This window comes from Cannabis sativa, chromosome 6, assembly GCF_029168945.1.
Source record: "Cannabis sativa cultivar Pink pepper isolate KNU-18-1 chromosome 6, ASM2916894v1, whole genome shotgun sequence".
Taxonomy (NCBI): domain Eukaryota; kingdom Viridiplantae; phylum Streptophyta; class Magnoliopsida; order Rosales; family Cannabaceae; genus Cannabis; species Cannabis sativa.
The window spans coordinates 17,812,550-17,837,406 of record NC_083606.1 but is presented as its reverse complement, the minus strand read 5'-3'; the positions used below and the strand labels follow the sequence as shown (position 1 = coordinate 17,837,406).

The following is a 24,857-nucleotide window of genomic DNA, read 5'->3' as shown; positions in this document are numbered from 1 at the left end:
ATATGATTTTCTAAAAGAAACTTGTAAACATCTAGAATATTTTATTCTAGATAATTCTAAGTTGTGTTCTTGTAAATTAATTGAAAACTATAAAAGTGTAGAATATATTAGAGAATGTAGTAAAATATATGAAACTAGAAAGCTCTAGATATTGTAAAAGGAGGCTTACACCACCAACCTCCACAACTATATAAAGAGCTTATGTATCACAAATTGAATTTACTACTAACCATATTATCTCAACTCTTTATCTAACTCATTTCTTACTTGTCCCATCTAACTAATCCATTACCTATTCTACTACTACTATTACCCATCATATATTTCAAACTATCATTTCACCATCATTATACATATACTTTACACATACTATTATCCATCATAATTATTACAAACCATAAATCAAATACAAGTTACAACTATTATATTTAGTTTTATTCTCAAACAGTCAAATATTAATGCTAATAGTCGGTCATGTAAGATGAACGCTTTGTAATTTCTTTCTCAATGGCTTGGCTAGCTTTAGCAATGTGACGTGCCTTCGCAGCTTCAGCTTCTTTTGCTAATCTCATTTCATGGGCTACCTCCATCCTCACTTTTGCAATCTCCTTCTCCTCCTAAAAAAGAAATACCAACAGAAATAAGATGTAGTACTAACATATAAAAATAAGATGTAATAATTGTAATATTGCGTTAACATGCAATGTTCTCACACAAATGATATTGCTCTATTTATTTTTATATATTTTATTTATAATGTTACGATCAAAAGTTTTTATTTGTAAAAATATATTTTTAAAGTTTTAAAATTATAAAAATACATTTTTTAATAACAAAAAGTATTAGAATTAATTATTCTGTTATTATTAAAATTAGTTAATCAAGTGGTTAGTTAGGATAGATGTAAGTTTGTTACTCGATCACTTACTCTATGTATAAACAAACTTCTTGTATTTACTTTTTCAATTCAATAACTTCAGATTACATAAAAAACTTTACTCTATTTTCTTTATCCTAATATGGTATCAGATGCAAACAAACAAGATTGATGATTGAAGCTTTCTTTGAGTCTAACAATGGTGCGCACTCGAGTGAACTCCTCAGTTACTTCCACTGATGCAAATGATAATCCAGTGGTCGATGCTCCTTCAAACATTGCTCCGCCACCATTGCAGACATCGACTCACACCATTCCTAAAGCTCCTGCTTCAGCTCCTCAAAATCACTCTGCTCTGATTGATCGACCAGCGTACGAGGATGTTAGAAGTCCCTACTACCTCAGCACTGCAGGTCATCCAGGTTTAGCCTTGGCCACACTAGTTCTTACTAATCACAATTTCCAACCATGGAAGCGTGATTTCAAAATTTTAATAGGTGCGCACAACAAAACCCCTTTCCTTGACAACAGTCTTCCCAAACCTCCTCCCCAAGATCCTCTGTTGAGTTCTTCGATCCGTTGTAATCAAATGGTTCAATCTTGGATCCTTCATTCCGTCTCTCCCAAAATAAGGAGCAGTATCATGTATCTTGATACTACACTCGAAATGTGGTCTGAACTTCACAATAGATTCAACCAAGGGAACAGTTCTTGCATCTTCAAACTTAATGAAACCTTGACCTTCTTGCATCAAGGAGATGACTCGGTGAGTGCTTACTTCACCAGATTAACTGCTATTTGGGATGAAATCAATCAATTGCATCCAAAGGTTCCTTGTACTTGTTTGGCTGCTGCAAAAACCCAAGAATATTTGAATAATGATCAGGTATTATAATTTCTCATGGGTCTCAATGAAATCTACCATGTCGTCCGTGCTCAGGTACTTCTTATTGACCCTTGCCCCCCTCTCAACAAAGTTTTTTCTATGATTTTTCATCAAGAACAACAACAAACCCTTAGCAATCGCAACACCACTCCTCTTACTGCCACTACTACCACCACTGCCCCAAATCCCATAGCTGATTCTCTTGCAGCCATGGCTTCAAGAACCAAACGTATGCGCCCTACTTGTTCCCATTGCCTAAAACCTGGTCACCTTAAATATAAATGTTACTTTCTTATAGGATTTCTTCCTGATTATGGCAACAAAAGGACTATTGATACCCCTATATATAGCTGGAAACAAGACAATGACAATACCTCTAAAAACCCTCCCCACACTTTACAATGTTTTGTCACAACAATTGAAAAAAACCCCCTCAGCTCATACCAACACAATGTCAACAAATTATTTCAATATTGACTCAACAGTTACAACCAACTACTTCTACATCCCAAGATACTTATGTGATTGTGACCAATTTCTCTGGTAATATCAATCATTTTCCTTATAATTTCTAGATAATATATAGTGGGACAACTCATCATGTTTGTTGTGACATTAGATGTTTTTCCTTTTTTGTTGCAAACAAACATTCTAAATCTGTGACATTACTTAATGTTACCTCTGTCAATATTGAAAGAATTGGAACTATTATCATCAATTCCAGACTTATCCTTACAAATGTCTTGTTTGTCCCTTAATTTTATTTGAATTTACTATTTGTGAGTTCTTTATTAGACAACAACATTCACAACATGTTATTCACTACTAATTCTTGTTCTATCCACAAACTTTCTCAGACATTGAGGATTGGGATAGCTAATCGGCTAGGCAATCTCTACTACATTCAACAAGAAATCCCTTATAAGCTTGTATCTCATTGTCTTACTTGTACTGTTAATATAGACAAACACCAATGGCATACTCGCCTTGGTCACCCATTTGTACTAGTTACAAACAAAATTAATAAAAAGTTTCATTTTGACACTAATCTTACTCATCCTTTTAATTGTGAAATATGTCATTTTGCAAAACAAAAAATAAAAAAAACTGCCATTTCATTCCCACACCAGCTTTGCCCCTCATATTTTTGACCTGATACATGTGAACATTTGGGGTCCTTACCCTTTAGAGTCCATTGAAGGTTATAAGTATATCTTAATTATTGTAGATGATCATTCGTGATACACTTGGATCTATATGATAAGCAAAATCAGAAGCTTCTCTCATCATTCAATTTTTTTTACTTTTGTCAATGTCCATTATAAATTAAACATTAAGTCTGTAAGTAGGGGTGGACATCATCCAATCCAATCTAATTGAACCGAACTGATCCAATCCAATCCAATTACAAAAGTTGGATATCCAATTACTATTGGATTGGATTGGATGCTAAAAGTTGGATTCTAATTGGATTGGATCGGTTATTGGATGTCAATCTCAAAATCCAATTAAAAACCGATCCAATCCAATTACATTTATATATATATTAATAAATTATTTATATAATAAAAAATATTGAAAAATATAATAAATATTTATTATATTTTTATTAGATTTTTTTGTATGTTGAATTTATAACACTTGATTGTTTAGTATATTTATGAAGTATTAAACTTAAATAAAAAGTGATACTTAGATTTTTTACGTATTTTTTTTTTTATATTTTTAAGCTAATATTGAAATTTAGGTGTGTAATTGGATATCCAATTAAAAAACCGATCCAATCCAATTAGTAATTGAATTGGATTGGATTGGATTTTGAGGTCTAATTGGATTGGATCGGATGATGATTTTCTAAATCCAATTACTAATTGGATTGGATCGGATGAGGAAAAAAAAGTTGGATTGGATCAGATGCCCACCCCTATCTGTAAGGACAGACAATGCAAAGGAGCTTACTTTAACAAGTTTTTTTTGCTAACAAAGATAGTTTTCATTATAATACTTGTGTGAACATGCCACAATAAAATGCTATTGTTGAAAGGAAACACCAACATATTCTCAAAGTGGCTCGGGCATTGGCTTTCCAATCCAACATTCTCCTTATATATTGGAGTTACATGGTGAGAACTTTGGTTTATCTTTTAAATAGAACACATACTATCTTACTTAAAGACAAAACCTCTTATAAGCTTTTGCACAACAAATCCCCATCCTATGATCATCTTTGTAATTTTTGTTGTTTGGCATATGCATCATCCTATAACAATGGCCACAAATTGTTTCCTCAAGCCAAAGCCTGCATATTCATATGGTACCCAGATAATTTGAAGGCATACACCTTACTTGATATTCAAACTAATCATATTTTTAATTCTAGAGATGTCATTTTTTATGAATCAATATATCCCTTACATAATGGTATTGCCAATACGAATATTGATTCCTTTTTTCCACTTATAAATTTGATATACCTTCCTCTTCGGGTTATCCACATACTGCTAATTTTTTAGGTGCTAAACAACCAGACCTTGTAGCACCATCTCCAATTTCTCCAAAGTCTTGGAGCGATACAACTATTTCTACCAAGTCTTGTAGAAATATAACAAAGTTGTTGTATCTCCAAAATTACATTTGTGATAAGGTTACTACATCAAAAACCTATCCCATTGCTAATTACATATCTTACGATAGTTTTTCTAATTTTTTCAGGGTTGCCATACTCGCCATTTACACATTATCTAAACCTACTTCATATGATGAAGCCATCCAACACTAAGTGTGGCTTCACGCAATAGATGCTGAAATAGAGGCATTAGAAGCCAATCATACCTGGGATGTCATTTATCTACCACCAAACCAGTCACTGGCAACAAATGGGTTTGTAAAATTAAATATAACCCAGATGGCTCGGTTAATAGATTCAAAGCCTGCTTAGTTGCTAAGGGTATACTCAAAAACAAGGTATTAATTGTTGGGTTTTGTTCCCTAAATAAAACCCATTTCAATATAATCAGATTTACTTATTAATAAAGATCAGAAATAACATTTTATGTTGCATGGTTCACATGATTTATTTCATGATTATATGTATATAATGTATGAATTCTATTTAAGTCCAGAACATATGAATTTGTTAATGATTATAGTGTTGTCAGCACAGTGGAATATAATCTTAATTATTTGTTCGAAAGTTTATTCCCTGATTTGTCAGAACACTGGATTTAGACTGGCATGGTATAATCAGCGATAGGTATTCTTACACCTTGGATACGTGTTATGTCCTTTCCAGGGCATTGGCAAAGTTTACCAGTATCAGATGTATGGAGTATACATTGGAAGGGACCGATAATGAACTTTGATTAGATATATTAAAATTTACCGTAATATCTATTCAATTCAATATCACCCGTTGATCTTAGATCAAATGATCTTAATCCTGATATGTTTAGGTTCGATCTCAAGAGTATTATACATGTTCTTTGATTTGTTAGTTAAGCCTACTTTTGGGTCAAGGTGATACGTACATTTTGGGAACATGATAGTATAATTGAGTGGGAGCGCTAACATAAATATGGAGTCTATAACTTCTATAGGAATTTAGAAGTGAAACGATGATATCCTTCGAGCTTGGCTAAACAGAGATAAATGGTGGAGATCTCATTTCACTTCGCTGAAATATCATTTATACGGAGCTAAGTGTTTTAAGGATAAAATGCATTGAAGGTGTAACGGTAATTTAGTGCCTATTCAATGTAGATCATCTATTAGACGGTCGTTGATCAAATTAGTATTATAACAATGGATAACTAATAGCGTATCTATATCGTGGAACATATAGAGCGTTCTATATAACTGAGAGTGCAATTTCAAGTTCTATGTGTTGATTCAATAAGGAATTAATAAGTTAGGGAATTTACTTGGTAAATTCGGTTCGGCTTATTGGAAGCTCGGTTATATAGGCCCATGGTCCCCATACTAGTTGAGACCATAGTGCTTGTAAGACTCAGTTAATTGATTTTAATTAATCAATTATAATTCTAGTTAGACTATGTCTACTTTATGAATATTCACTAAGCAAGGGCGAAATAGTAAAGAAAAGAGATTCTAGGTTTATTTATTAATTAAGAGACTTTTATGTCCAATTAATAAATATATTAAATGACAATATTATTTAATAATTAATTTTTAGTTATTAAATAATTAGAATTGGCATTTAAATTGTTGAATTTGAAAATTGACATTTTTGAGAAAATGAGATGTAGAAATGATAAAACAGCAAAATTGCATAAGTGAGGCCCATTATCCAAAGCCCATGGCCGGCCACACTTAATGGATTTTATCATTTATTTTTTTTCATTATTTTAATGCCAAATAATTCTAACTTAAACCTAGGTGGTTACCTATAAATAGATAGTGATGGCTCTCATTCAAACTTAACTTTTGTTAACTTTGTCAGATGAAATTTGAGCCTCCTATTCTTTCTCTATAGCCGCCACTTCCCTTCTCTTTTCCTCTTCAATTTTGAACCTTGAGTGAATGAGTGAGTGCCCACACACATCAAGTGCTATCTCAATCATAGTGTGTAAGACTGTAGTAGAATCCAAACAACAAGAAGGAGAATCAGCATCAAAGGAAGGAGAGAAAGACATCCAGGTTCAGATCTTGGTGATGCTCTGCTACAGAAAGGAATCAAGGGCTAGAGATCTGAACGAAAGGAGTCATTATATTCCGCTGCACCCAATGTAAGGTTTCCTAAACTTTATATGTGTTTATTTCATTGTTTTAGAATTCATATTAGGATGTTAATGAAACATACATGGTAGTAAATCTAGATCCTGGTAAAATATTTCCAACATTAATTTCATTGACACTTATGCTCCCATAGTTAAGTTCAATACCTTAAAACTATTATTTGCTCTTGCTGCCATTAAAATTTGGCATTCACATCACATGGACATAAAGAATTCTTTTCTCCATGGTAATCTTAATAAGGATGTTTACATGAAACTACCTCAAGGTTACACTCCAAAAGGAGTAATACCAACAAATGATGTATGCAAATTAAATAAAATCCTATATAGTTTAAAATAAGCTTCCCGACAGTGGTATGCTAAACTTAGTTCCACTCTCCTATAACAAGACTTTTGTCAATCTCAAAATGATCATTCATAATCTATTAAACAAACATCAAGTGTATTCTTAGCCATTCTCATTTATGTTGATGACAATATTATAGCAAATAATAACACTACTAGACTAACAACATTCATTTAAACTCCTGATGCTCAGTATAAACTTAAAGATCAATTTTAAATAAAGAAAACAACAACTATAAGTAAAATATATAACAATCAAAGACAGCAAGAAAAATAACATCATAACAATTATAATACAACTATAAATAAATTATAAAATAGCCAAAAAAGCAATATATTTATTTTTACTGAAAAATATTTTTGTATATAAAAAAGTTCAAAATGTAAGAATGAAAAATATTCCATGTTGACATATTTTTATATTTTTTTTTTCAATTTTGTTATCTTTTATGTAAAATTTTCTTTATTTATTATATTTCGGTAGAATTTTCAACCCATATGACATTTCATAAATTTTTTCTATTAAAGTATGAATATTTTTCATCTTGAAGTGATCTAAGTCATTATATTCATGTGGTAACATAAAATTTTATAGTCTTCTCGACCAATCCCGTGCTACCACATGACCAACTCAGAAGATGAGTCGATCTCAAGATATATATCATTACTATTACAAAGACTAATAAAAAAGAGTTTATATTCAATTACATCACTACATCTAATTATGTTTTCAAAGAGATTGGGATGCTTATCATAAGAGAATTATGTTGGGTTTTATGTCCTTATAAAATTACATATTTTATATAATTCATTTATTACAAAGAAGTAAAAATCATTTTTGTTTTATCAATTTTGTTATTTACATATTTTATTATATGATTAATTGTTTTTAAAACAAACATTTATAAAGTCTCAAACATACAGTAAATTACAATTATAGTGACACAGTCACAGTGGGTTATAATTGTAATTATATGTTCAAAATACTTTTGTCTTAAGATTAAATCAACACACCGAATATTTTTTGATTCGACAATCTACGAGATGATATGCTTACACATTGTGATGTCTTATTTAGGACATTGACTAAGATATCATTGAATATATTTTGTTATATTGGACTTGACCTATTGATTATTTATAAGATAATTAAGTATCATTACACTACTACAAAATCTGAAATTCTCGAAGACTTTACACCGTGGGGTAAAGAATTCTCAACGGTCTATAAAATTTTCACTTATACGAGCGTCGTAAATATTGAGTAGAATAGGCGATGGTAGAAAAATGTCGAGGAAAATAATTCTTGATGGTTGAAAATTATCAGTTATAGTCGATACAATAGGCCACAGTTTAAAATTATCGCTATAGTGAATTCTCCCAAAAAATATCATCGTCTTCATCCTTCTCAAAACCAAGATGGGAGTTTCAGTTGGCCTTAAGAGCCCCAAAGAGTCGAGATTTGGGCCACGGTTCTGCCGAAACCACAACCCTGAGATCTTTGAAGATTTGTGAAATACAAAAATCTTAAAACTACATAAATCTTAAAAAAAAAATAGTAATAATAAAGAAGTTATGAGAAAGAGTGGACAAGAGAGAGAGAGAGAGAGAGAGAGAGAGAGAGGAGTGACAGCGGTGCTCGTGGTGGAGCTTATGGCCGTGTTGTGGCCGACTGTGGTAGAGCTTGAATGGGCTTTCATCTATCTATGATGGAGCTCGTGAAAGAGAGAGCGAGAGATGAGAGACAAGTGGTGGAGCTTGTCGACCTCCGTCTATGAGAAAGAGAGAGGACAACGGGGAGCAGAGGTCAGAGAGAGAGAGAGAGACGGTTTGAAAATGAATAGATTTGAAAAAATTTAGATCTGAAAACGTGTTACATTAGAGCGACAGAAAACACATTATCTAAAAAATTTTAGATTTGAACTAAAAATCGTGGCCTATAACACTGTAGTATAGGCCACAATTTAAAACTATTTGTTATAGTATAGGTCATGGTTTAAAATCCTCAGTAATTCTCCTTTAAGAAAATTCATAATTTTTAAGGTACGCTTAAAAGCTATTGAGAATACCTTACGAGTGTTTAAAACTGCCAGAAATATCCAATTTTTCTCGACGATTTTAAACACTCACTTAATTTTTTAGCGATGATTCCTCAAAATAAGTATTTTTAAGACTGTCGAGAATAGTGATAGTTGTAGTAGTTTTATTATTTTATCTAATCATATCACATCGTTGACCATAAGTAAATTCGATCTTAATTTTAAGTGATGAATATTCTGCTAATTGTAATGTTAGACTTTTTATTTGGGCTTACATTAAATTTTATTGGTTTTATTAAAACTTGGGTTGATTGGATAGTTCTTTGCTGTGTTAGCCCATGTTGTTGGTGATCAATTGTTAATGGGCTTAGCATCTGTGTGTAAAGTCTAGGTGAAGCAGAAGTGTGGGCTTTTCTAGTTGACTGAAGCCTTTGATGAGTTGTACCAACTAGGGTTTTGTAGCTAAGTCCCCTCCCTAACTCTATAAATACATATTGTCTCATCACAATTGTATACCTTTTGATAATCAGATAAAACAAACTGCTTCTGATTTAGAGATCTAGGGAGGAAGACTTAGTTGATAGTATTGCACTATCAAATTGGAGTAACTGCTGTGGATCAAACAGAGATAATTGCTATGGATCAATCAGGTACACATACCTAATTATTATATCTTATTATTGTGTTCTATGTTATATACAAATAGATCTTGGGTTAATTGTTAATTTATCTAACATGTGGTATCAGATTGCCTAATATTGTATATGATTTAGAACCTATAATAAGTATAATTAATTTGTATATGTTAATTATCCATTATTTCATATCAATTTCGTTATTATTTTATGTGCAATTTTTTGTTTATAAATCTTAAAACTTTAGGGGTTTTATTGATCGTTAAATTCTCTTTCAATTAATTATATGCATAAAATCATTGTGTATATTAAGAGAATTTTAAATTTAAAGTTTTAGGGTTTATATGATTATAATGTGAAATTATATTTGTGTATTTTGATTTTATTGTTTTTGATCTAAAATTGATAATAGATTTCTCATTCTTAATTGTTTAAGAATGTTCCTACATAATTAATTTCGGATTTATATAAGATTAGCATTACAATTTTTTTTCTTTTGTGTTCTTCAATTTTGGGATTGATTTTAGCCATAGATCTACCCATTTATTTTTTTTAATACACGAAATTATAGTGTAAATCAACTAGAAATTGATTCCCGATCGAAACCCATCAATTTCCCCATCTTTTAGTCGATTTTTGGCCGGAAAACACGACCAGACCCGACTGGGCTGAAAACGGGTCGCGTGACCCGACTGGAACCCGCCCAAGGTTGAAGAAGACCTGCCCAGCCGCAACGCCCACTCGCGCAGGAGGCGCGTGGGGGCGCGTGAGAACTCCTAGAGTGTCGTTTTTCGACGTTTTTTTTTTCCATCGTGCTTAAAATTCAATTTCTGATTTTTCTATGATTTTTAATTAATTTTTTGACTCCGTTTAATAATTATTATTATTTTAATGATAATTATGCAGTTAAAAAATTATTAAAAATAATTTTTGATAATTTTTCGAAATTTGTCAATCATAGAAAATTTTTTGAGTTTCTTCTCGTTCCATAAAACATAGTCACTCTCTTGTTTAATTTATCTTGACTATGTAATCTCCACCAATATTCTTTATTTCACATTTTTCCATTAATTGTTGTTCTAAAGTTATAAAACTTGATTATTTGATATAAAAATAATGTGTTATGGTGGACACTTTATTTTTTTATTATCAATATAATAAAAGCAATTATATATCTCTTTTGGAAATTTGGTTGAAAATTATTAATTTTCAATGATTGTTTTATCACCAAATTTCACATGTTGAAGAAAATATTATATTTTTGGTTGACTATATGTGTAATTACTTGCCCAAAGGTAGTATTTACATATATTAGTTCACATTCCATGAAGTGAGTTAATATTAAATATATATATTTTAATTATTTGCCCAAAGGTAATAATTTAAATATATAAATTTATTATTATTTTTTTTGCTTGAATTAATACATATTTTTTAAGAAATTTATTTGCCCAAAGGTAATAAACTTCTTAAATGATATGTATTTTTTCTTTGTTGTTAACTTCATGAAGGTAGATCATGTGTGTGTTATATTCTCACCCCAAAGGGGAGTTTATAATGACCAGTTGATTCTACAATATTTTCTAATACATTGCTCATATTGCTTATTCAAGTTTTAATTTTTTGGATTTTTCGGTCTCCTTTCTGCGAACAACAATAACGTTTTCATCTGAATTCTGAATGCTTCAACTTTAAGACATGGAAACGAGATGTGAAAATTGCTTTAGGCATAATAGATTTGGACTTATGCCTTCGAGAAGAAAAATCTGCTGATCTTATACTAATATCAGAATTGTTGCCCAAAAATTCTTCATGCACAATGGAAAAATTCAAATCATCTTAGTCTCATTGCTATGAAACGTTTAATTCCTGAACATCTTTTGGTGGTTTGCCAAACACCACAAATGCTAATGAGTTTTTCAAAGTAGTAGAAAAACTATTTCACACTAGTGAAAACGCTGAAGCTGGACATCTTATGGATGAAATGACAACCATTAAGTATGAGGAATTAAAAGGAGTGCGAGATTTTATTCTGCATTTTTTAATGTTCAGTCCAAGTTGAAAGATCATAATATTCCTCTTCCTGACTCTTTCATTATTCATCGAGCTCTTCATGCACTTCCTGCCTCTTTCAGCCTTATCAAGACAACCTAAACACTTATAGTAAAATATAAAGTGTTAGTAACCTTATTTCTCAGTATAAAGCTGAAACAAGCAAGCTAACAAAATGAAAAGAATGAGGCTTCTCACTTTGTTTCTCACCTCAAGCCCAACAAAGGATAAAGAAAATATGAAGAGAAACAACCACAACTAGAGGCTAAAAGATTTCAAGAAGATAAGTGAGAAGGAGTCAAAGCTTAAAGTGGCACTTCTGTTAGCGATGATGTTATCTATGTTGGCACACTTATTCTTGAATTACAATTTAGTGTTCAGATTATTTTGAACAGTAATTTCTTGATTCCTACTTTTAAAGTAATTCAGTTTCGCTTCCGCTTTTAGTTAAACAATGAATTTCTTTTCTTTTTGCCAATTATAGTGTTGACATTATGTTTGACTCTGTTTGACTCGTAATAATTGGAAACTGTTTTTACTCTGATATTCTTTTCAAATTATCATTGACTTCCTTAACTTCCTTTTTCAATGTTGTGAATATTGTGGATAAGAAATCTTATATTAACATAACATACTTATTATTATGGAACGATAGATTGGGTCATATTTCTAAAGAAAGAGTTGATCGATTACTTCTAGCTAAAATTCTTCCTCCTGTTAATGCTTCTGGCTGGGATCCTTGTGCTCATTATACTTGTACAAAATTGACTACTACGTTAAGGATACAAGTATGTCATAACTTTCAAAAATGATTTTTCTCTATATGGCTTCACTTGATTCAAGAAAAATCCAACGCTCTTGATAAAGTTAAAATCTTTCGAAATGTTCTTCAGAAACAATTAGGAAGAGTCATCAAAGTTGTTCTTTCAGATCGTGGAGGAGAAATTATGGTTGTTATTCAGAATATGGACTACGCATGAGGCCTTTTGCTGCATATTTTCTCGAAAATGGTGTAGTTTCTCAGTACACTATGTTAGGTTCACCTGAACAAAATGGCGTTGCTGAAAGGAGAAATCACACTCTCATGGATATGGTTAGAAGCAAGATGAGTAGATCAAATCTTCCACAGTTTTTATGGGGTAAAGCACTCATGACTGCAACTTATATTTTAAATCGTGTTCCCAGTAAATCTGTTCTTAAGACCCCTTTTGAGTTGTGGACTGGGCGGAAGCCTAGTCTGAATCATCTTCGTGTATGGGGTTGTCCAGCTGAAGTAAAGATTTATGATCCTAATTTGAAAAAGTTAGATCCGAGAACAAATCGCTATTATTTCATTGGTTATCCAATGCGCTCAAAAGGCTATCGCTTTTCCTGTCTACTCGTGGTACGCGAATTGTTGAATCTCAGACTGCTAAATTTTGATGTTGTTGAAAATATTCATTCACCATCTCTTGAAATGGGGGAGTCATCTAAAGGAATTTTTATTCCTATGTCTTTTTCAAGAGATAATAATAATAGCAGTCTTATTCTTACTCTAGTTGATAACGCTCCCATTGCTGATGAATATATTGCACCTACTATCTAAGATGACGAGGGTCCTACTATTGATGAGGAACCTATTATTGAAGAAGGTTTTGTTGTTGATGAGGGTCTTGTTATCAGAGAAATCTAATTGTGGAATATGTCATTCAAAATGATGGTCAATAAATAGAGGTTATTCCAGAAGTACCTCCTATATGGAGATCTCAAAGACAAAAGATGTCAATAAGGTGTGATGATAAATTTATTTACCTTGGAGAAGGTGAATGTGATCTTGGTCGTTTTGTGGAACCTCTTACTTTTAGTGAAGCACTTAATAGTCCACATTCTTCAAAATAGATAGAAGCTACGGATGATGAGATCGACTCCATGAAGAAAAATGGTGTATGGGAGCTAGTTTTATTACCTGATGGTTTCAAACCAATAGGTTGCAAATGGATTTTTTAAGAACTAAAAGGGATAAAAAGGGACAGATTGAAAGGTTTAAAGCGCGGTTAGTGGCTAAAAGCTTTACTCAAAGAGAAGGTATTGATTACACTGAAACTTTCTCACTTGTTTCTACTAAAGATTCATTCAGAATTATTATGGCCTTAGTTGCGCATTTTGATTTAGAGTTGCATCAAATGGATGTTAAAACTATTGTTCTGAATGGAGAATTGAGTGAGCAAATTTTTTATGTCTCAATCTGAAGGGTTCGAGGAAAATGGAAATGACAATTTGTTTTGCAAATTGAAATGATCCATTTATGGTCTCAAACAGGCATCTCACCAGTGGTACTTGAAGTTTGATAAGGTTGTGTCACTGTTGGGTTTCATCGAGAACAAGTTTGACTAGTGTATTTATATGAAGATCAGTGGGAGTCATCATATTTTTTCTTGTTCTTTATGTAGATGACATTTTACTTGCCAGCAGTGATTTGTCACTACTAAATGAGACCAAAAATTTTCTGTCTTCCAATTTTGATATGAAAGATCTTGGAGAGGCATCCTATGTTTTGGGGATTGAGATCCATCGTGACAGGAATCGAAAAGTTCTTGGCTTATCTCAAGAAGCTTACATTAATCGTGTGCTCAAAAGGTTCAACATGGATTTGTGTAAAGCTGGTTCTGTTCCTATTCTGAAAGGGGACAAGGTCACTAAGCAGCAATGTCCTAAGAACGACTTGGAAAGAGGAGCAATGAAGAACATCCCTTATGCAAGTGTAGTAGGGAGTTTGATGTATGCTCAGGTTTGCACTCGACCTGACATAGCTTTCGTAGTAAATGTTCTTGGGAGATATTTATCTGATCCTGGCCTTGATCATTGGGTTGCAGCCAAGAAAGTTTTGAGATATTTGCAAAGAACGAAGAGTTTTATGCTTGTGTATAAGCATGTCAACAATCTTCGAGTTGTTGGTTATTCAGATTCAGATTTTGGTGGTTATGTAGATGATTTAAAGTCAACTTCTGGCTATATTTTCACTTTTGTTGGTGCTGCTATTTCTTGAAAAAGTGTTAAATAGACTTTAATCGTATCATCTACTATATATGTTGAATTTGTCGTATGTTATGGTGCATCTTTGCAAGCTTTATGGTTAAAGAATTTGATTTTAGAGATACGGCTAGTTGATTCTATTTCCTCTCCTATACTAATCTATTGTGATAATAGTATTGTTGTTTTCTTTTCAAAGAATAATGAGATTAGTAGTGCTTCTAAATATAAGGAAATAAAGTATCTCACTATTAAAGACTTGGTTAAGAAAGGAGACATTGTGATAGAATATTGAGAGACCAAGTTGTTGTTTGCAGATCCTCTAACCAAAGGATTAAGTGCCATATTGTTTGATAAACATGTTTTTGATATAGGCATTTTATAATCTTTTGCTCCTTTGGGTTAGTGGGAGTTTCTTGCTTTATCTTTTGAGATTACATTTATATGTAATTTACTTGTTGATGTTATGAACTACTTTGTGGGCCAATATTTTTTGATTATTGGATGTTTATGCTTTCAGTTAGGCTTTGTTATATTCTCGAGAATAATTGAATTGAAAGCATGTAGTTCATATCTTGTTGTGATCATTGTATTTTAAGTATATTTACTAAAAGACAATGATATGTTGTTGGCTTAATGTTTTAAGCAAGTTTAGTGACACTTACTTATTTTAAGTGGTGTATGTTTAATTTCACTGGCTTATTTATTAAGCATCACGGTATCAGTGAAATTGAGGACTGATAAGGATATTATGTTATTTTAAATTGATCACATGTTGAACATAATTCCTTACCACACTACTAGACTTATTGACCATGTCGATTTAATACTTTGGTATTTGTGATTATGAATGTCTTTTGTTGAGCTAAAAACAATATGACTGTCATAGTTCATTATCAAAGGTTAAATTGGACCGGTATGTTGAGATGCTATCAGAGAACTATCAGTTTTTAAAGTGGCCACAAATGTTTTCCTGTTGTTCAACCCATGAGTCGTTTTCAAACAAAATTATTTTGATATATAATATATATGTATTAAAATCAATGTAGCCCAAGTGGGAGAATGTTAGACTTTTTATTTGGGCTTACATTAAATTTTATTGGTTTTATTAAAACTTGGGTTGATTGGATAGTTCTTTGCTGTGTTAGCCCATGTTGTTGGTGATCAATTGTTAATGGGCTTAGCATCTGTGTGTAAAGTCTAGGTGAAGCAGAAGTGTGGGCTTTTCTAGTTGACTGAAGCCTTTGATGAGCAGGCCCAGCCCAACTAGGGTTTTGTAGCTAAGTCCCCTCCCTAACTCTATAAATACATATTGTCTCATCACAATTGTATACCTTTTGATAATCAGATAAAATAAACTGCTTCTGATTTAGAGATCTAGGGAGGAAGACTTAGTTGATAGTATTGCACTATCAAATTGGAGTAACTGCTGTGGATCAAACAGAGATAATTGCTATGGATCAATCAGGTACACATACCTAATTATTATATCTTATTATTGTGTTCTATGTTATATACAAATAGATCTTGGGTTAATTGTTAATTTATCTAACATGTAAGTCTTTTGATTTGTTTGTTATCGACTTACTACAAACTAACCCATACTTACATATTGAAGATTTAGTGATATAATTGATGAGAGTAATTATCATAGACGTGAAATCTATAAGTTCGGTTTAAGAAATGAAATGAGAATTTTTTTATAGCTAGATTCAAGTGTTAAATGATAGACTGCTCATTTTTGTAATAATTTACGAGAATAACACTTCTAAGGAGGTATGCGGGAGTTTAGGACACTACAAAAAATCTTACTTTTAGTCACAACAAAACTTGTGGCTAAAATTAAAAAAATTGTGACTAATTATAAATTATTATTCTTTTGTTGTGACTAAAATGTTCGTGGCTAAAGGTATTAGTCACAAAAATTTTAATTTGTTGTGATTAAATGTATTTTTAGTCACAATATTTGTTGTGACTAAAACTAAATTAGATACTATGTTTTAGTCACAAGTAATATTTTGTTGTGCCTAAAAGTCACATTTAGTCACAAAAAATTTATATTGTGACTAAAAAATTGTTACTAAAAGTAGCAATTTTTTGTAGTGGGATAAAATACTAATAGTGAATAAAATGATAATTTGCACCTGTTTCATTCTAAATCATTTATATAGAGGATTGAATGTCAGTACTAGTTGGATAACTTATTTATACTTGGTGTAATTAAAACGTTTTATAAATTAAAAAAATCTAATTTTAACTTTATAATAGAGTTACAAGGAATTAATAGGCTAATAAAATTATTTGTTTGAAAATTAAATCATGATAATTGGAGCTTGAGTTTATGGATTCATAGTCCTTGTATCATCTTTTATCAAAATGAATCTAGTGATCTCTTGAATAATTAATTTAATTATTAGTTATGAAAATATTATAGAAATAAATTATTCTTTGGATATTTCATTAAGAAAAGAATAAGAATTTTTTTTATTTGAGGACTTAATTATTACGAAGTCTAAAAGAAAGAGTAGTAATATCAAAATTAGGTCAATTTTGTTAATATTAATAAATTGTTATTGATATTAATTAAAAAAATACATTAAATAAAGATTTAAACTATAATTTATTAGTTTTGACAGATATTTAATTAATTATTAAATAAATAAATAAATATTTGATTTCAGATAGTTTTAGAAATAAAATTTTTGGAATTCAATATGGATGTTTCTTAGTGCACATTCATGAAGGGGAATGAGACTTTAAAGGCGTTTGGTTGGGAGGAATGAAAATATAGGAATAGGAATGAGAATGGGAATAAGAATAGGAATGGAATGGAATAAAATTTAAAATGCATAAAAAAAATTGATAAAAAAATAATTAATTTTTTTTCTTGTTACATTGGAATGGTCATTCCTTCCTTTTTAAAATGGAATAGTCATTCCACCAAAATGGTGGAAAGAGCATTCCATTGGAATGCCATTCCAATACTTTAAAATGCAACCAAACAAAGGAATGGAATGAAAATTGTTTCATTTCCATTCCATTCCATTTCATTACCTCCAACCAAACGCCACCTAATTGTCTTTTATTTTTCTATTATTTATTTATAAAAATAATTAAAAACAAAATGGGTTATAACTAAACATATTTTATGACCTAGTATTTGTTTATATGTACTAAGTGGTGGTGTATGAAGAGAACGTATAGATTTTAATAGGATTGGTAAGTAATCTTTTACATTCTCTGTTTGGTATAGATATTTCTCTATTTTACATATAAAAATTTTGTTACTATGGAAGTAAAATTAACTTCTTATGGGTAATCTTAAATCTTTTCAAAAAAAGATAGTTTCCAAACATTCTTTCATCATATAATAATACCATGAATTTAATATATTAATATTTTTTATATAATTTTTTAACAATAATTTATTGCATACATTTCTATTTTCAATTAAATAATATAATTTTATTAGATATTTTTTACATAACAAAAGGTAGTCATTAATTTTCAAACTAAACATATTTTGTGTTATTATTTCGCAATTAATCAAATTATTTTAAATATTTCATCTTACCAAACGCCAATGTTTTTGTGACCAAGGTAATATTTCACAAAGAAATTCTACCCTAAGCTAGCCACTCTCTTATCCTCTCTTTTTCTCTTTGCTTTTTATTCTCATGTCTATTAAGAGTTAGTCTCACATTGCTAATGGGTGGAGCTAATGTGTGGAGATAAATTGTGATATATAAGATGAATGGACTACTCCTCCCATTGCCAATTAGTTTTGAGATGAAACCCATCACCTTATATCCTAAATTCTAACAATGTATTGAGATTTGTCCACACAAATAACTAAGGCCGTTATTTTAGAGAATGATTTGTAAGACTTCGTTAGTGTTCTAACGGTTGGATGCCTGACAATATCTAGCTTTCATCAAACAAAAGATTAGGGAAATTTAAAAGGTAGAGTCATTATTTCCACTGCATATTAGTAAGTAAACTAAATTTCTATTTTGATTTTAAAAATCTCTATACATGTATTATGCTAATTTCTATTATATATATATTGAATTAGAAGCATGTATATAGATTAATAATATATTAGTTCCTACATATCGTATAGTAGTTATAATTACCTTCTCTTCAGCCTTAGCCTCAGCTTTGGCCTTGCGCATTTCCTTCATGTCAGTTAGCTTTTCCTTCACAGCCTGCATGTTTTTATTACTGTATTTATATACTTATCCCTCTTCTATTTCAAAATCTCAATCATTTACTGCTTAGTTTAATTTAAGGTCCAAATTCCAAATGGTATGTTTAATAAATATATATACATAGAATTCCTCACACCAGATCAAAGAAGCCCCATTAATTCTCGATCCCCTATTAATTACACAAAGTTGGACAAGTGTCAATCGTTGCAAATTTTAATGCCGATCGATCAAGAGAGAAATCTAATCTCGTGGTGATGCATGATGATAGTTATTCGAATTGACCAACAACGTGTTTCTTACTTGTCGAGAAATTATTAATTTTATAAGCATTATTATTGGACATTAATGGTGTCTACCACCTTTAGATATATCCTTTTGCGATTGGCTAGCGATACTCACTAAAACTAAAATTTATTATGAGACCTGATACTTAATTGAACCAATAACGATAATGACATAGAAAAGTGCTAGACACCACTGGTACCTTTTAACATTTCTCTAATCTTATATTTCTTTTTTAAATGAAACCAAGAATATATAATTAATTATGTGCTAATTTTTTCTTCTGTTACAATTTTTTTTAGTATAATAATAAAAAAATATTATTCATCAATATAATGAATAGTAATTTAAAAAATTATTCTGATATGAAATTAAATTATCTAATTACTTTAATGATAATATTTTTTATAAGAATAAAAATTATTATTATTTATTTATTAAGAAGATTATGATTAATGTGTATGTTGAGTTTGAAAATTGATCAACCGACAGCGGGGTCGTGCAGATCTAATGTTTACCACGTGTGTACACAAAAAAGAATAAAAAACAATAAACAACAGGATTTGTTATAGAGCTTCGCCCCCCTTGTGATAACGGGTAATAACCTACTCCCCTTTTAGTTGTATTATACTGAGGGAATTACTATCCATATCGCTATAGGTGAGATCTGTTATAGTACCCTTTAGGATTACAATGTATGAATCGGTGTTTGGCAGAACTCAAGTGTTGGACAGTGCCTAGGGTGTGCAGCCTAGGCTTGGGCTTGTGAAAGAGAGTGAGGAAGAGAGAGAGTGTGTGGCACTTAGAGAGTTTGAGATTTCTAGCGTAGAGGAGGATTAGGCAACTTATTAGGTTTTCAGCTAGAGGTTAAGGCCTTTATATAGGAGGCCTAAACCCTAGGGTTACAACTCAAATCCCTTAAAAATACGATAGTTAGCTAAATATTTACAAAAGACCAAAAAGCCTTTAGATTCTAGATACTTTTTAGCCTCTCTGTTGGGTTTTTGGGGCCCGATTCACAGCCCATTCTTGCTGTGCACGTGTAGGAGAGTCTTGTGGGACCTAAAGTGCAATCCTTGGCCGGCCATGGCCTTGTGTTGGCCAGGATGGCCGACCATTATGTTTTTTCCTAGCTTGGCTAGCCATAAGGTCGGTCAGGGGTTGTTAGCTAGCTCCTGAGAGCAAGTTGGACTGTCATTTGATCCCTGTTAGAGTGTCGAGGTCATCGTTGGCTCAGATGCTGACTTGGCCTTCTTTTTAATGAGTTGTACTACCACGTGGCGCAGGTTCTTCCACGTATGTATGCCACGTCATGAGGACAAAATTGGGATAATATTTGCCCCCTAAGTCCCTATGCAGATGTCTGAACGGATAATGACTTTACCAGCAAGAATGATGTTGTCGAGACTGCAGTTACTTTTGCTAAAATAAAAGTGGTGTTGAAGTATTTTGTCTTGATTGTTTGTTCTTATTGCAATAGAGAAATAACTCATTTATGTGCCTATATGATGAGTCGGTCAAGTGAGAAAAATGGGGGCCCACATGTACATAAGTGAGTTTAGGGGGAAACCCTTTTTTCACTTTTACATTCTCTCACTTGAATTTAGCTCTTGAAAAAGCTCCTCCTTCTCTCTAGTTGGTCGAACCTCTAGGCTTTAATCCCCTTCAAATTTTTGTGTTTTTTCAACGATCCAAGCTTCCCATCTTCGTCTACATTGGAATCTAGTTGCCGGTAAGCTTTCTATTCCCTCTCCTTCACTTGATTTAAATGATTTTTCCATGAATGCATGACCATTATTCCTTATTTTGAACATGCTTTGATTCTTACGTAAGATTGTAATCCATTTGGTATTTTCATATGCATGATAGCCATAAGATGAACAATATGTGATTTATATATGAAAAAGAATCGAATCTGATCTTCATTGTGATTCTTGGCTCTTTGAGTCACGAAGAACATGTTTGAGTTCTTGAAAATCACGTGTTTTGATCCATGCACATGTTGGCCGGCCAAGGAGGCTTTGTTTGAAGCCTGGTCGGCCATGGGTGGTTTCCATGGGGTCTGGCCAGCCACGGGGACTGTGTCCCTAAGTTGGCTGGCCTATGCCTGGAACTAGGGTTCCTAGCCGGCCTCTAGGACTTGGAACCTTGGCCAACGAAGGCCAAGGCTCCAAGCGAGCAGCCAGTTTTCTCCCTCTTTGGACCACAGTTAGGGTCTTGTGGTGGCCTTGGAGGCATATACAACTGTGGCCTTATGCGTGGTTTCTTTTGGAAAATCTGTATAAGGCTAGATAATAAGTCCATTATGGTTAATTGTACAACATTAGACTTACGAATTGTCTTAGTCATTGAGTCTAAGACGATACTTGGTCGTTGGTCAACCTCGTACCCTTAGTTTTACCTGGAAGATGTCGTTGAGTGTTGTTGACTTGAATATATTTGTAGCTTTGTCATGTTGCTCACCTCCCTTTATTTCTTCCATGCAGGTAGTGCTTGGTGTTGAACTCAAGAGGTGATAGTTGTGTAGGTCTTCTGTTCACCTCGTATTTATGGCAAGGATAAAAAAAACTTTGCGCAAGGCACCCCAAATATGATCCTCATGTGGCCATGGTGGCTACAAGGGGTCAGATTATAGAGGAGGAGGAGCCTGCTCGGCCTCCTATCAAAGCTGAGTCAGAGGTGGACTCGGAGACTAGGAGCTCTGATGCAGAGTTCAAGTTGAAGGAGGTCGCTACAGTGATGGGGAGGAGATATAGGACATGTTTTATCCTCCCTAACTGTCCTTTGGGCAATTATGACGCCCGAGGCAATCCGCTGAATTAGGTTGGCGTGCCTACAGTACTAGGACAAGATCATGTCCTAGAATAGTCTCCTGTGCCGAAGATATTAGATTTAAAACCACCTAAGACAAGGTGGGTTTTGCCAGCTTCCGCTCTCTCTAATGAGGCCTTTGATAAGGTCATGGCTAACGACCTAGTAGGGGGTGTTCATTACGAGATTCCTCGTAGGAATTATAGAGCGCATAGGCCTCCTTTAAGATGATTGGCATGGTTAAGGTGCCACATTGAAATGGGGCGTGTTGCCGCTTCATCAATACTTTCTAGATATCGAAGCTTACTTTGGGTTGTGCCCGACACAGCAAATGCCAAAGAGTATTAAATATCTATCGGTGATGTTTATCTTGTACAAGGAGCTCGGTTAGCCTCTGCCTACCCCTTACGAGATTGATACTATTTTGAGTTGAAGTCTGAGCCAAAACAGAGTAGGACTGGCTATTTTACTTCAGCCAGCTTAGTCATTAATGGCTGGGCGACACCAATTGCAAGGCCATGTCAAAAGTTTGAAAGTATGCCAAAAAATACTTTATGGCACAAGGCTTTCGCGAAATTGTGCACCATGAGTTTCAGTTGGTTCCGCTCCTCGGACGCTCCATCCCTACCTTGGAAATAAGGGATAGAGAAAATCATATCCTTTCTTTGTCGGTTGAAAAGAGAAATATTATCTGGTTGACCAGTGTGGACAACTTTTGGATGCATGGCTTGTATCCCCCTATTCTTGGGGTTGTGAGAATACCAGCTGCTGGTGTGGCTTGCTCTAGAGATGAGCAAGGCCTTGACTTGGATGATGAAGAAGCACCTTTGTCTTGTATTGTACAGAATTTGGAGAGGAGAGAGAGGGATCTCCGTAGGCACCTGGCCCAAGGGGGTCAAGTTGGTGACGCCTCTCTTTGTATCGGGCATAAAGGCCCAGTTTCTGATAGACCTACATGCCCTATGCCTATATCTAGGGGCAAGGGCAAAGCTGTAGTTGTGAGCTCTGATAGCTCTTCTTCTATTGATGATGGTATTCGATAGTTTATAACACCATGCTTTTATTCTTATGTTGAATATTTTTGAATGCATTTTGACTTTACTACTTTCTTTTTGCAAGCTTGTCTTCTAGGCTGAGAGGTCTCGCAGGTGGACCTTTAGGTGAGCCTAGCGGTCAAGTGAGGGCCAAGGTGGCCAGGACCTCTCGCGGTGCAGATGCTAGTGGACCACCACTACCTCTCCCTCCACTAGGGCATGCACCTGCCGGGCAACCTATAGTTAAGCCTTCCGGCCAAGATACTAGGAGGCTCGGTAGAGCAGCAGGGTCAGCTGATGGTAAGAAGACTGCTGAGTCAGCCACTCAGTAGATAGAGAGGGCTATCACTTTCTTGGAGGAGGCTTTGCAAGAGTTGGGTGATGGCGTGCTTGACAGGTTGTACTCTGCCAGACTTCAAGACCTTTCTCTAGTTAGTTATACTTCCAGCTTTGTTCATCTCTTTGGCACTGTATAAGCTGGCCAGCCATAGTGTTATTTTCATGTAGATGCCCGGCCTTGGGCATCCATACAGGGTTCTGCCTGACCATGGTAGTCCAAAGAAGGGACTGAGAGGCCAGAATTGTATATGGTACTGACATTTTTTTGCTTTGTTTTTAGGCCTTGATGAAGTTGAGTTCTGCTCGCGGTGGCTCAAGAGGGTCTTCAAACGCTTTCTAGGAGTGTGTGAAGGTCTTGGAGGCATCTATTACTGCAAAGGACAAAGCCAATACTGAGCTGGAGGTCCTTCTAATAGAGAAGCAGAGAATGGTCTTTGGATTAGAGATTATGCTAGGTGCCAGGACCATCGAGATCACCAACATAGCTGCTCTCATCTCCGGGTTGTAGACTGATCTTGAGGAACACAAGAAGAAATTATAGGAGGCTCTTGATTTCCAGTAGGCCATTAAGGAATATTACCTTGATTTTTCCTTTGAACTTACTTACGAGTGCTGCCTGCACAATCCAAAAGCTAAGTTGTCATACTTGGGCACTCCAACCTTTGTGCAGAGAACACTGGCCCGTAGGAGGGCATTGTTCGAGAGTCACATGGATATTGACTAGACTACTGCCAATCGAGAGGGGTCATCATCAGGTACCCGTGATGAGGCGTTGACCGACCCACTAGTGGAGGAGGTGTTGGGTTTTATGCCCTAAATAAAACTCATTTCAATATAATCAGATTTACTTATTAATATAGATCAGAAATAACATTTAATGTTGCATGGTTCACATGATTTATTTCATGATTATATGTACATGATGTATAAATTCATCTGAAACCCTTTCACATACTTGATCCTGTTTATTGTGCTGTCAACACATTGGAAAGTAAACATGACTATGTGAATAAAGATTCCTAGATTTATTAGACATATGGTTTTACTGATATGATAATCTACAACCGAATTTACTTGCATTTGGAGAAGTGTTATGTTCTTTCCAGAGCATTGGTTAAAGTAAAGCTCAGGTTGGATGCATGGAGTATGCATCGAAAGGGACCGATATTGAACTTTGACTTAGATTTATTAAACTTACCGTAATATCTATTCAAGTCAATATCGCCTAGTTGATCCTAGATCAAATGATCTTAATCCTGTTATGATTAGGCTCAATCTCAAGAGGCTATTCGTCTTCTTTGATTTGTTAGTTAAGCCTACTTTTAGGTCAGGGTGATACGTACATTTTGGGAACACGGTAGTGCAATTGAGTGGGAGCGCTAACATAAACATGGAATCTATAGCTTCTATCTGGCGAATAGTAAGTAAAGGATGATCTCCTTCGAGCTTGACCAAACGAAAATAAATGGTGGAGATCTCATTTCACATAAGCTAAAATATCATTTATACGGGGTTAAGTGTTTTAAGGATTAAATACATTGTAGGGTGTAACGGTAATCTAATCCCTTTACAGTGTAGATCAT

The 24,857-nt window shown here is 33.5% G+C and overlaps 2 protein-coding genes across 2 annotated transcripts; one reads left to right on the top strand and one right to left on the bottom strand.

Annotated features, from left to right (window-relative positions):
* Positions 1-151: 151 nt before the first annotated feature.
* Positions 152-18,904, bottom strand: LOC133038807 (late embryogenesis abundant protein 6-like). The gene is made up of 2 exons (XM_061117140.1): positions 18,734-18,904; positions 152-617 (listed from the first exon to the last, which is right to left on the bottom strand). The coding sequence occupies exons 1-2, from the start codon at positions 18,809-18,811 to the stop codon at positions 462-464; spliced, it is 234 nt and encodes a 77-aa protein (XP_060973123.1). The 5' UTR covers positions 18,812-18,904; the 3' UTR covers positions 152-461.
* Positions 350-2,492, top strand: LOC115695012 (uncharacterized). Its single transcript, XM_061117139.1, has 2 exons — positions 350-647; positions 1,030-2,492. Exon 2 carries the CDS (start codon positions 1,077-1,079, stop codon positions 1,770-1,772), a length of 696 nt encoding a protein of 231 aa, XP_060973122.1. The 5' UTR covers positions 350-647; positions 1,030-1,076; the 3' UTR covers positions 1,773-2,492.
* Positions 18,905-24,857: the final 5,953 nt, after the last annotated feature.

Excerpts from the sequence above, each read along its gene's own strand:
- LOC133038807 (XM_061117140.1), bottom strand. The coding sequence starts at position 18,811 with ATGCAGGCTGTGAAGGAAAAGCTAACTGACATGAAGGAAATGCGCAAG. Across the intron at positions 618-18,733 it reads AGGCTAAGGCTGAAGAGAAG|GAGGAGAAGGAGATTGCAAA; the intron begins GTAATTATAACT and ends TTTCTTTTTTAG.
- LOC115695012 (XM_061117139.1), top strand. The coding sequence starts at position 1,077 with ATGGTGCGCACTCGAGTGAACTCCTCAGTTACTTCCACTGATGCAAAT.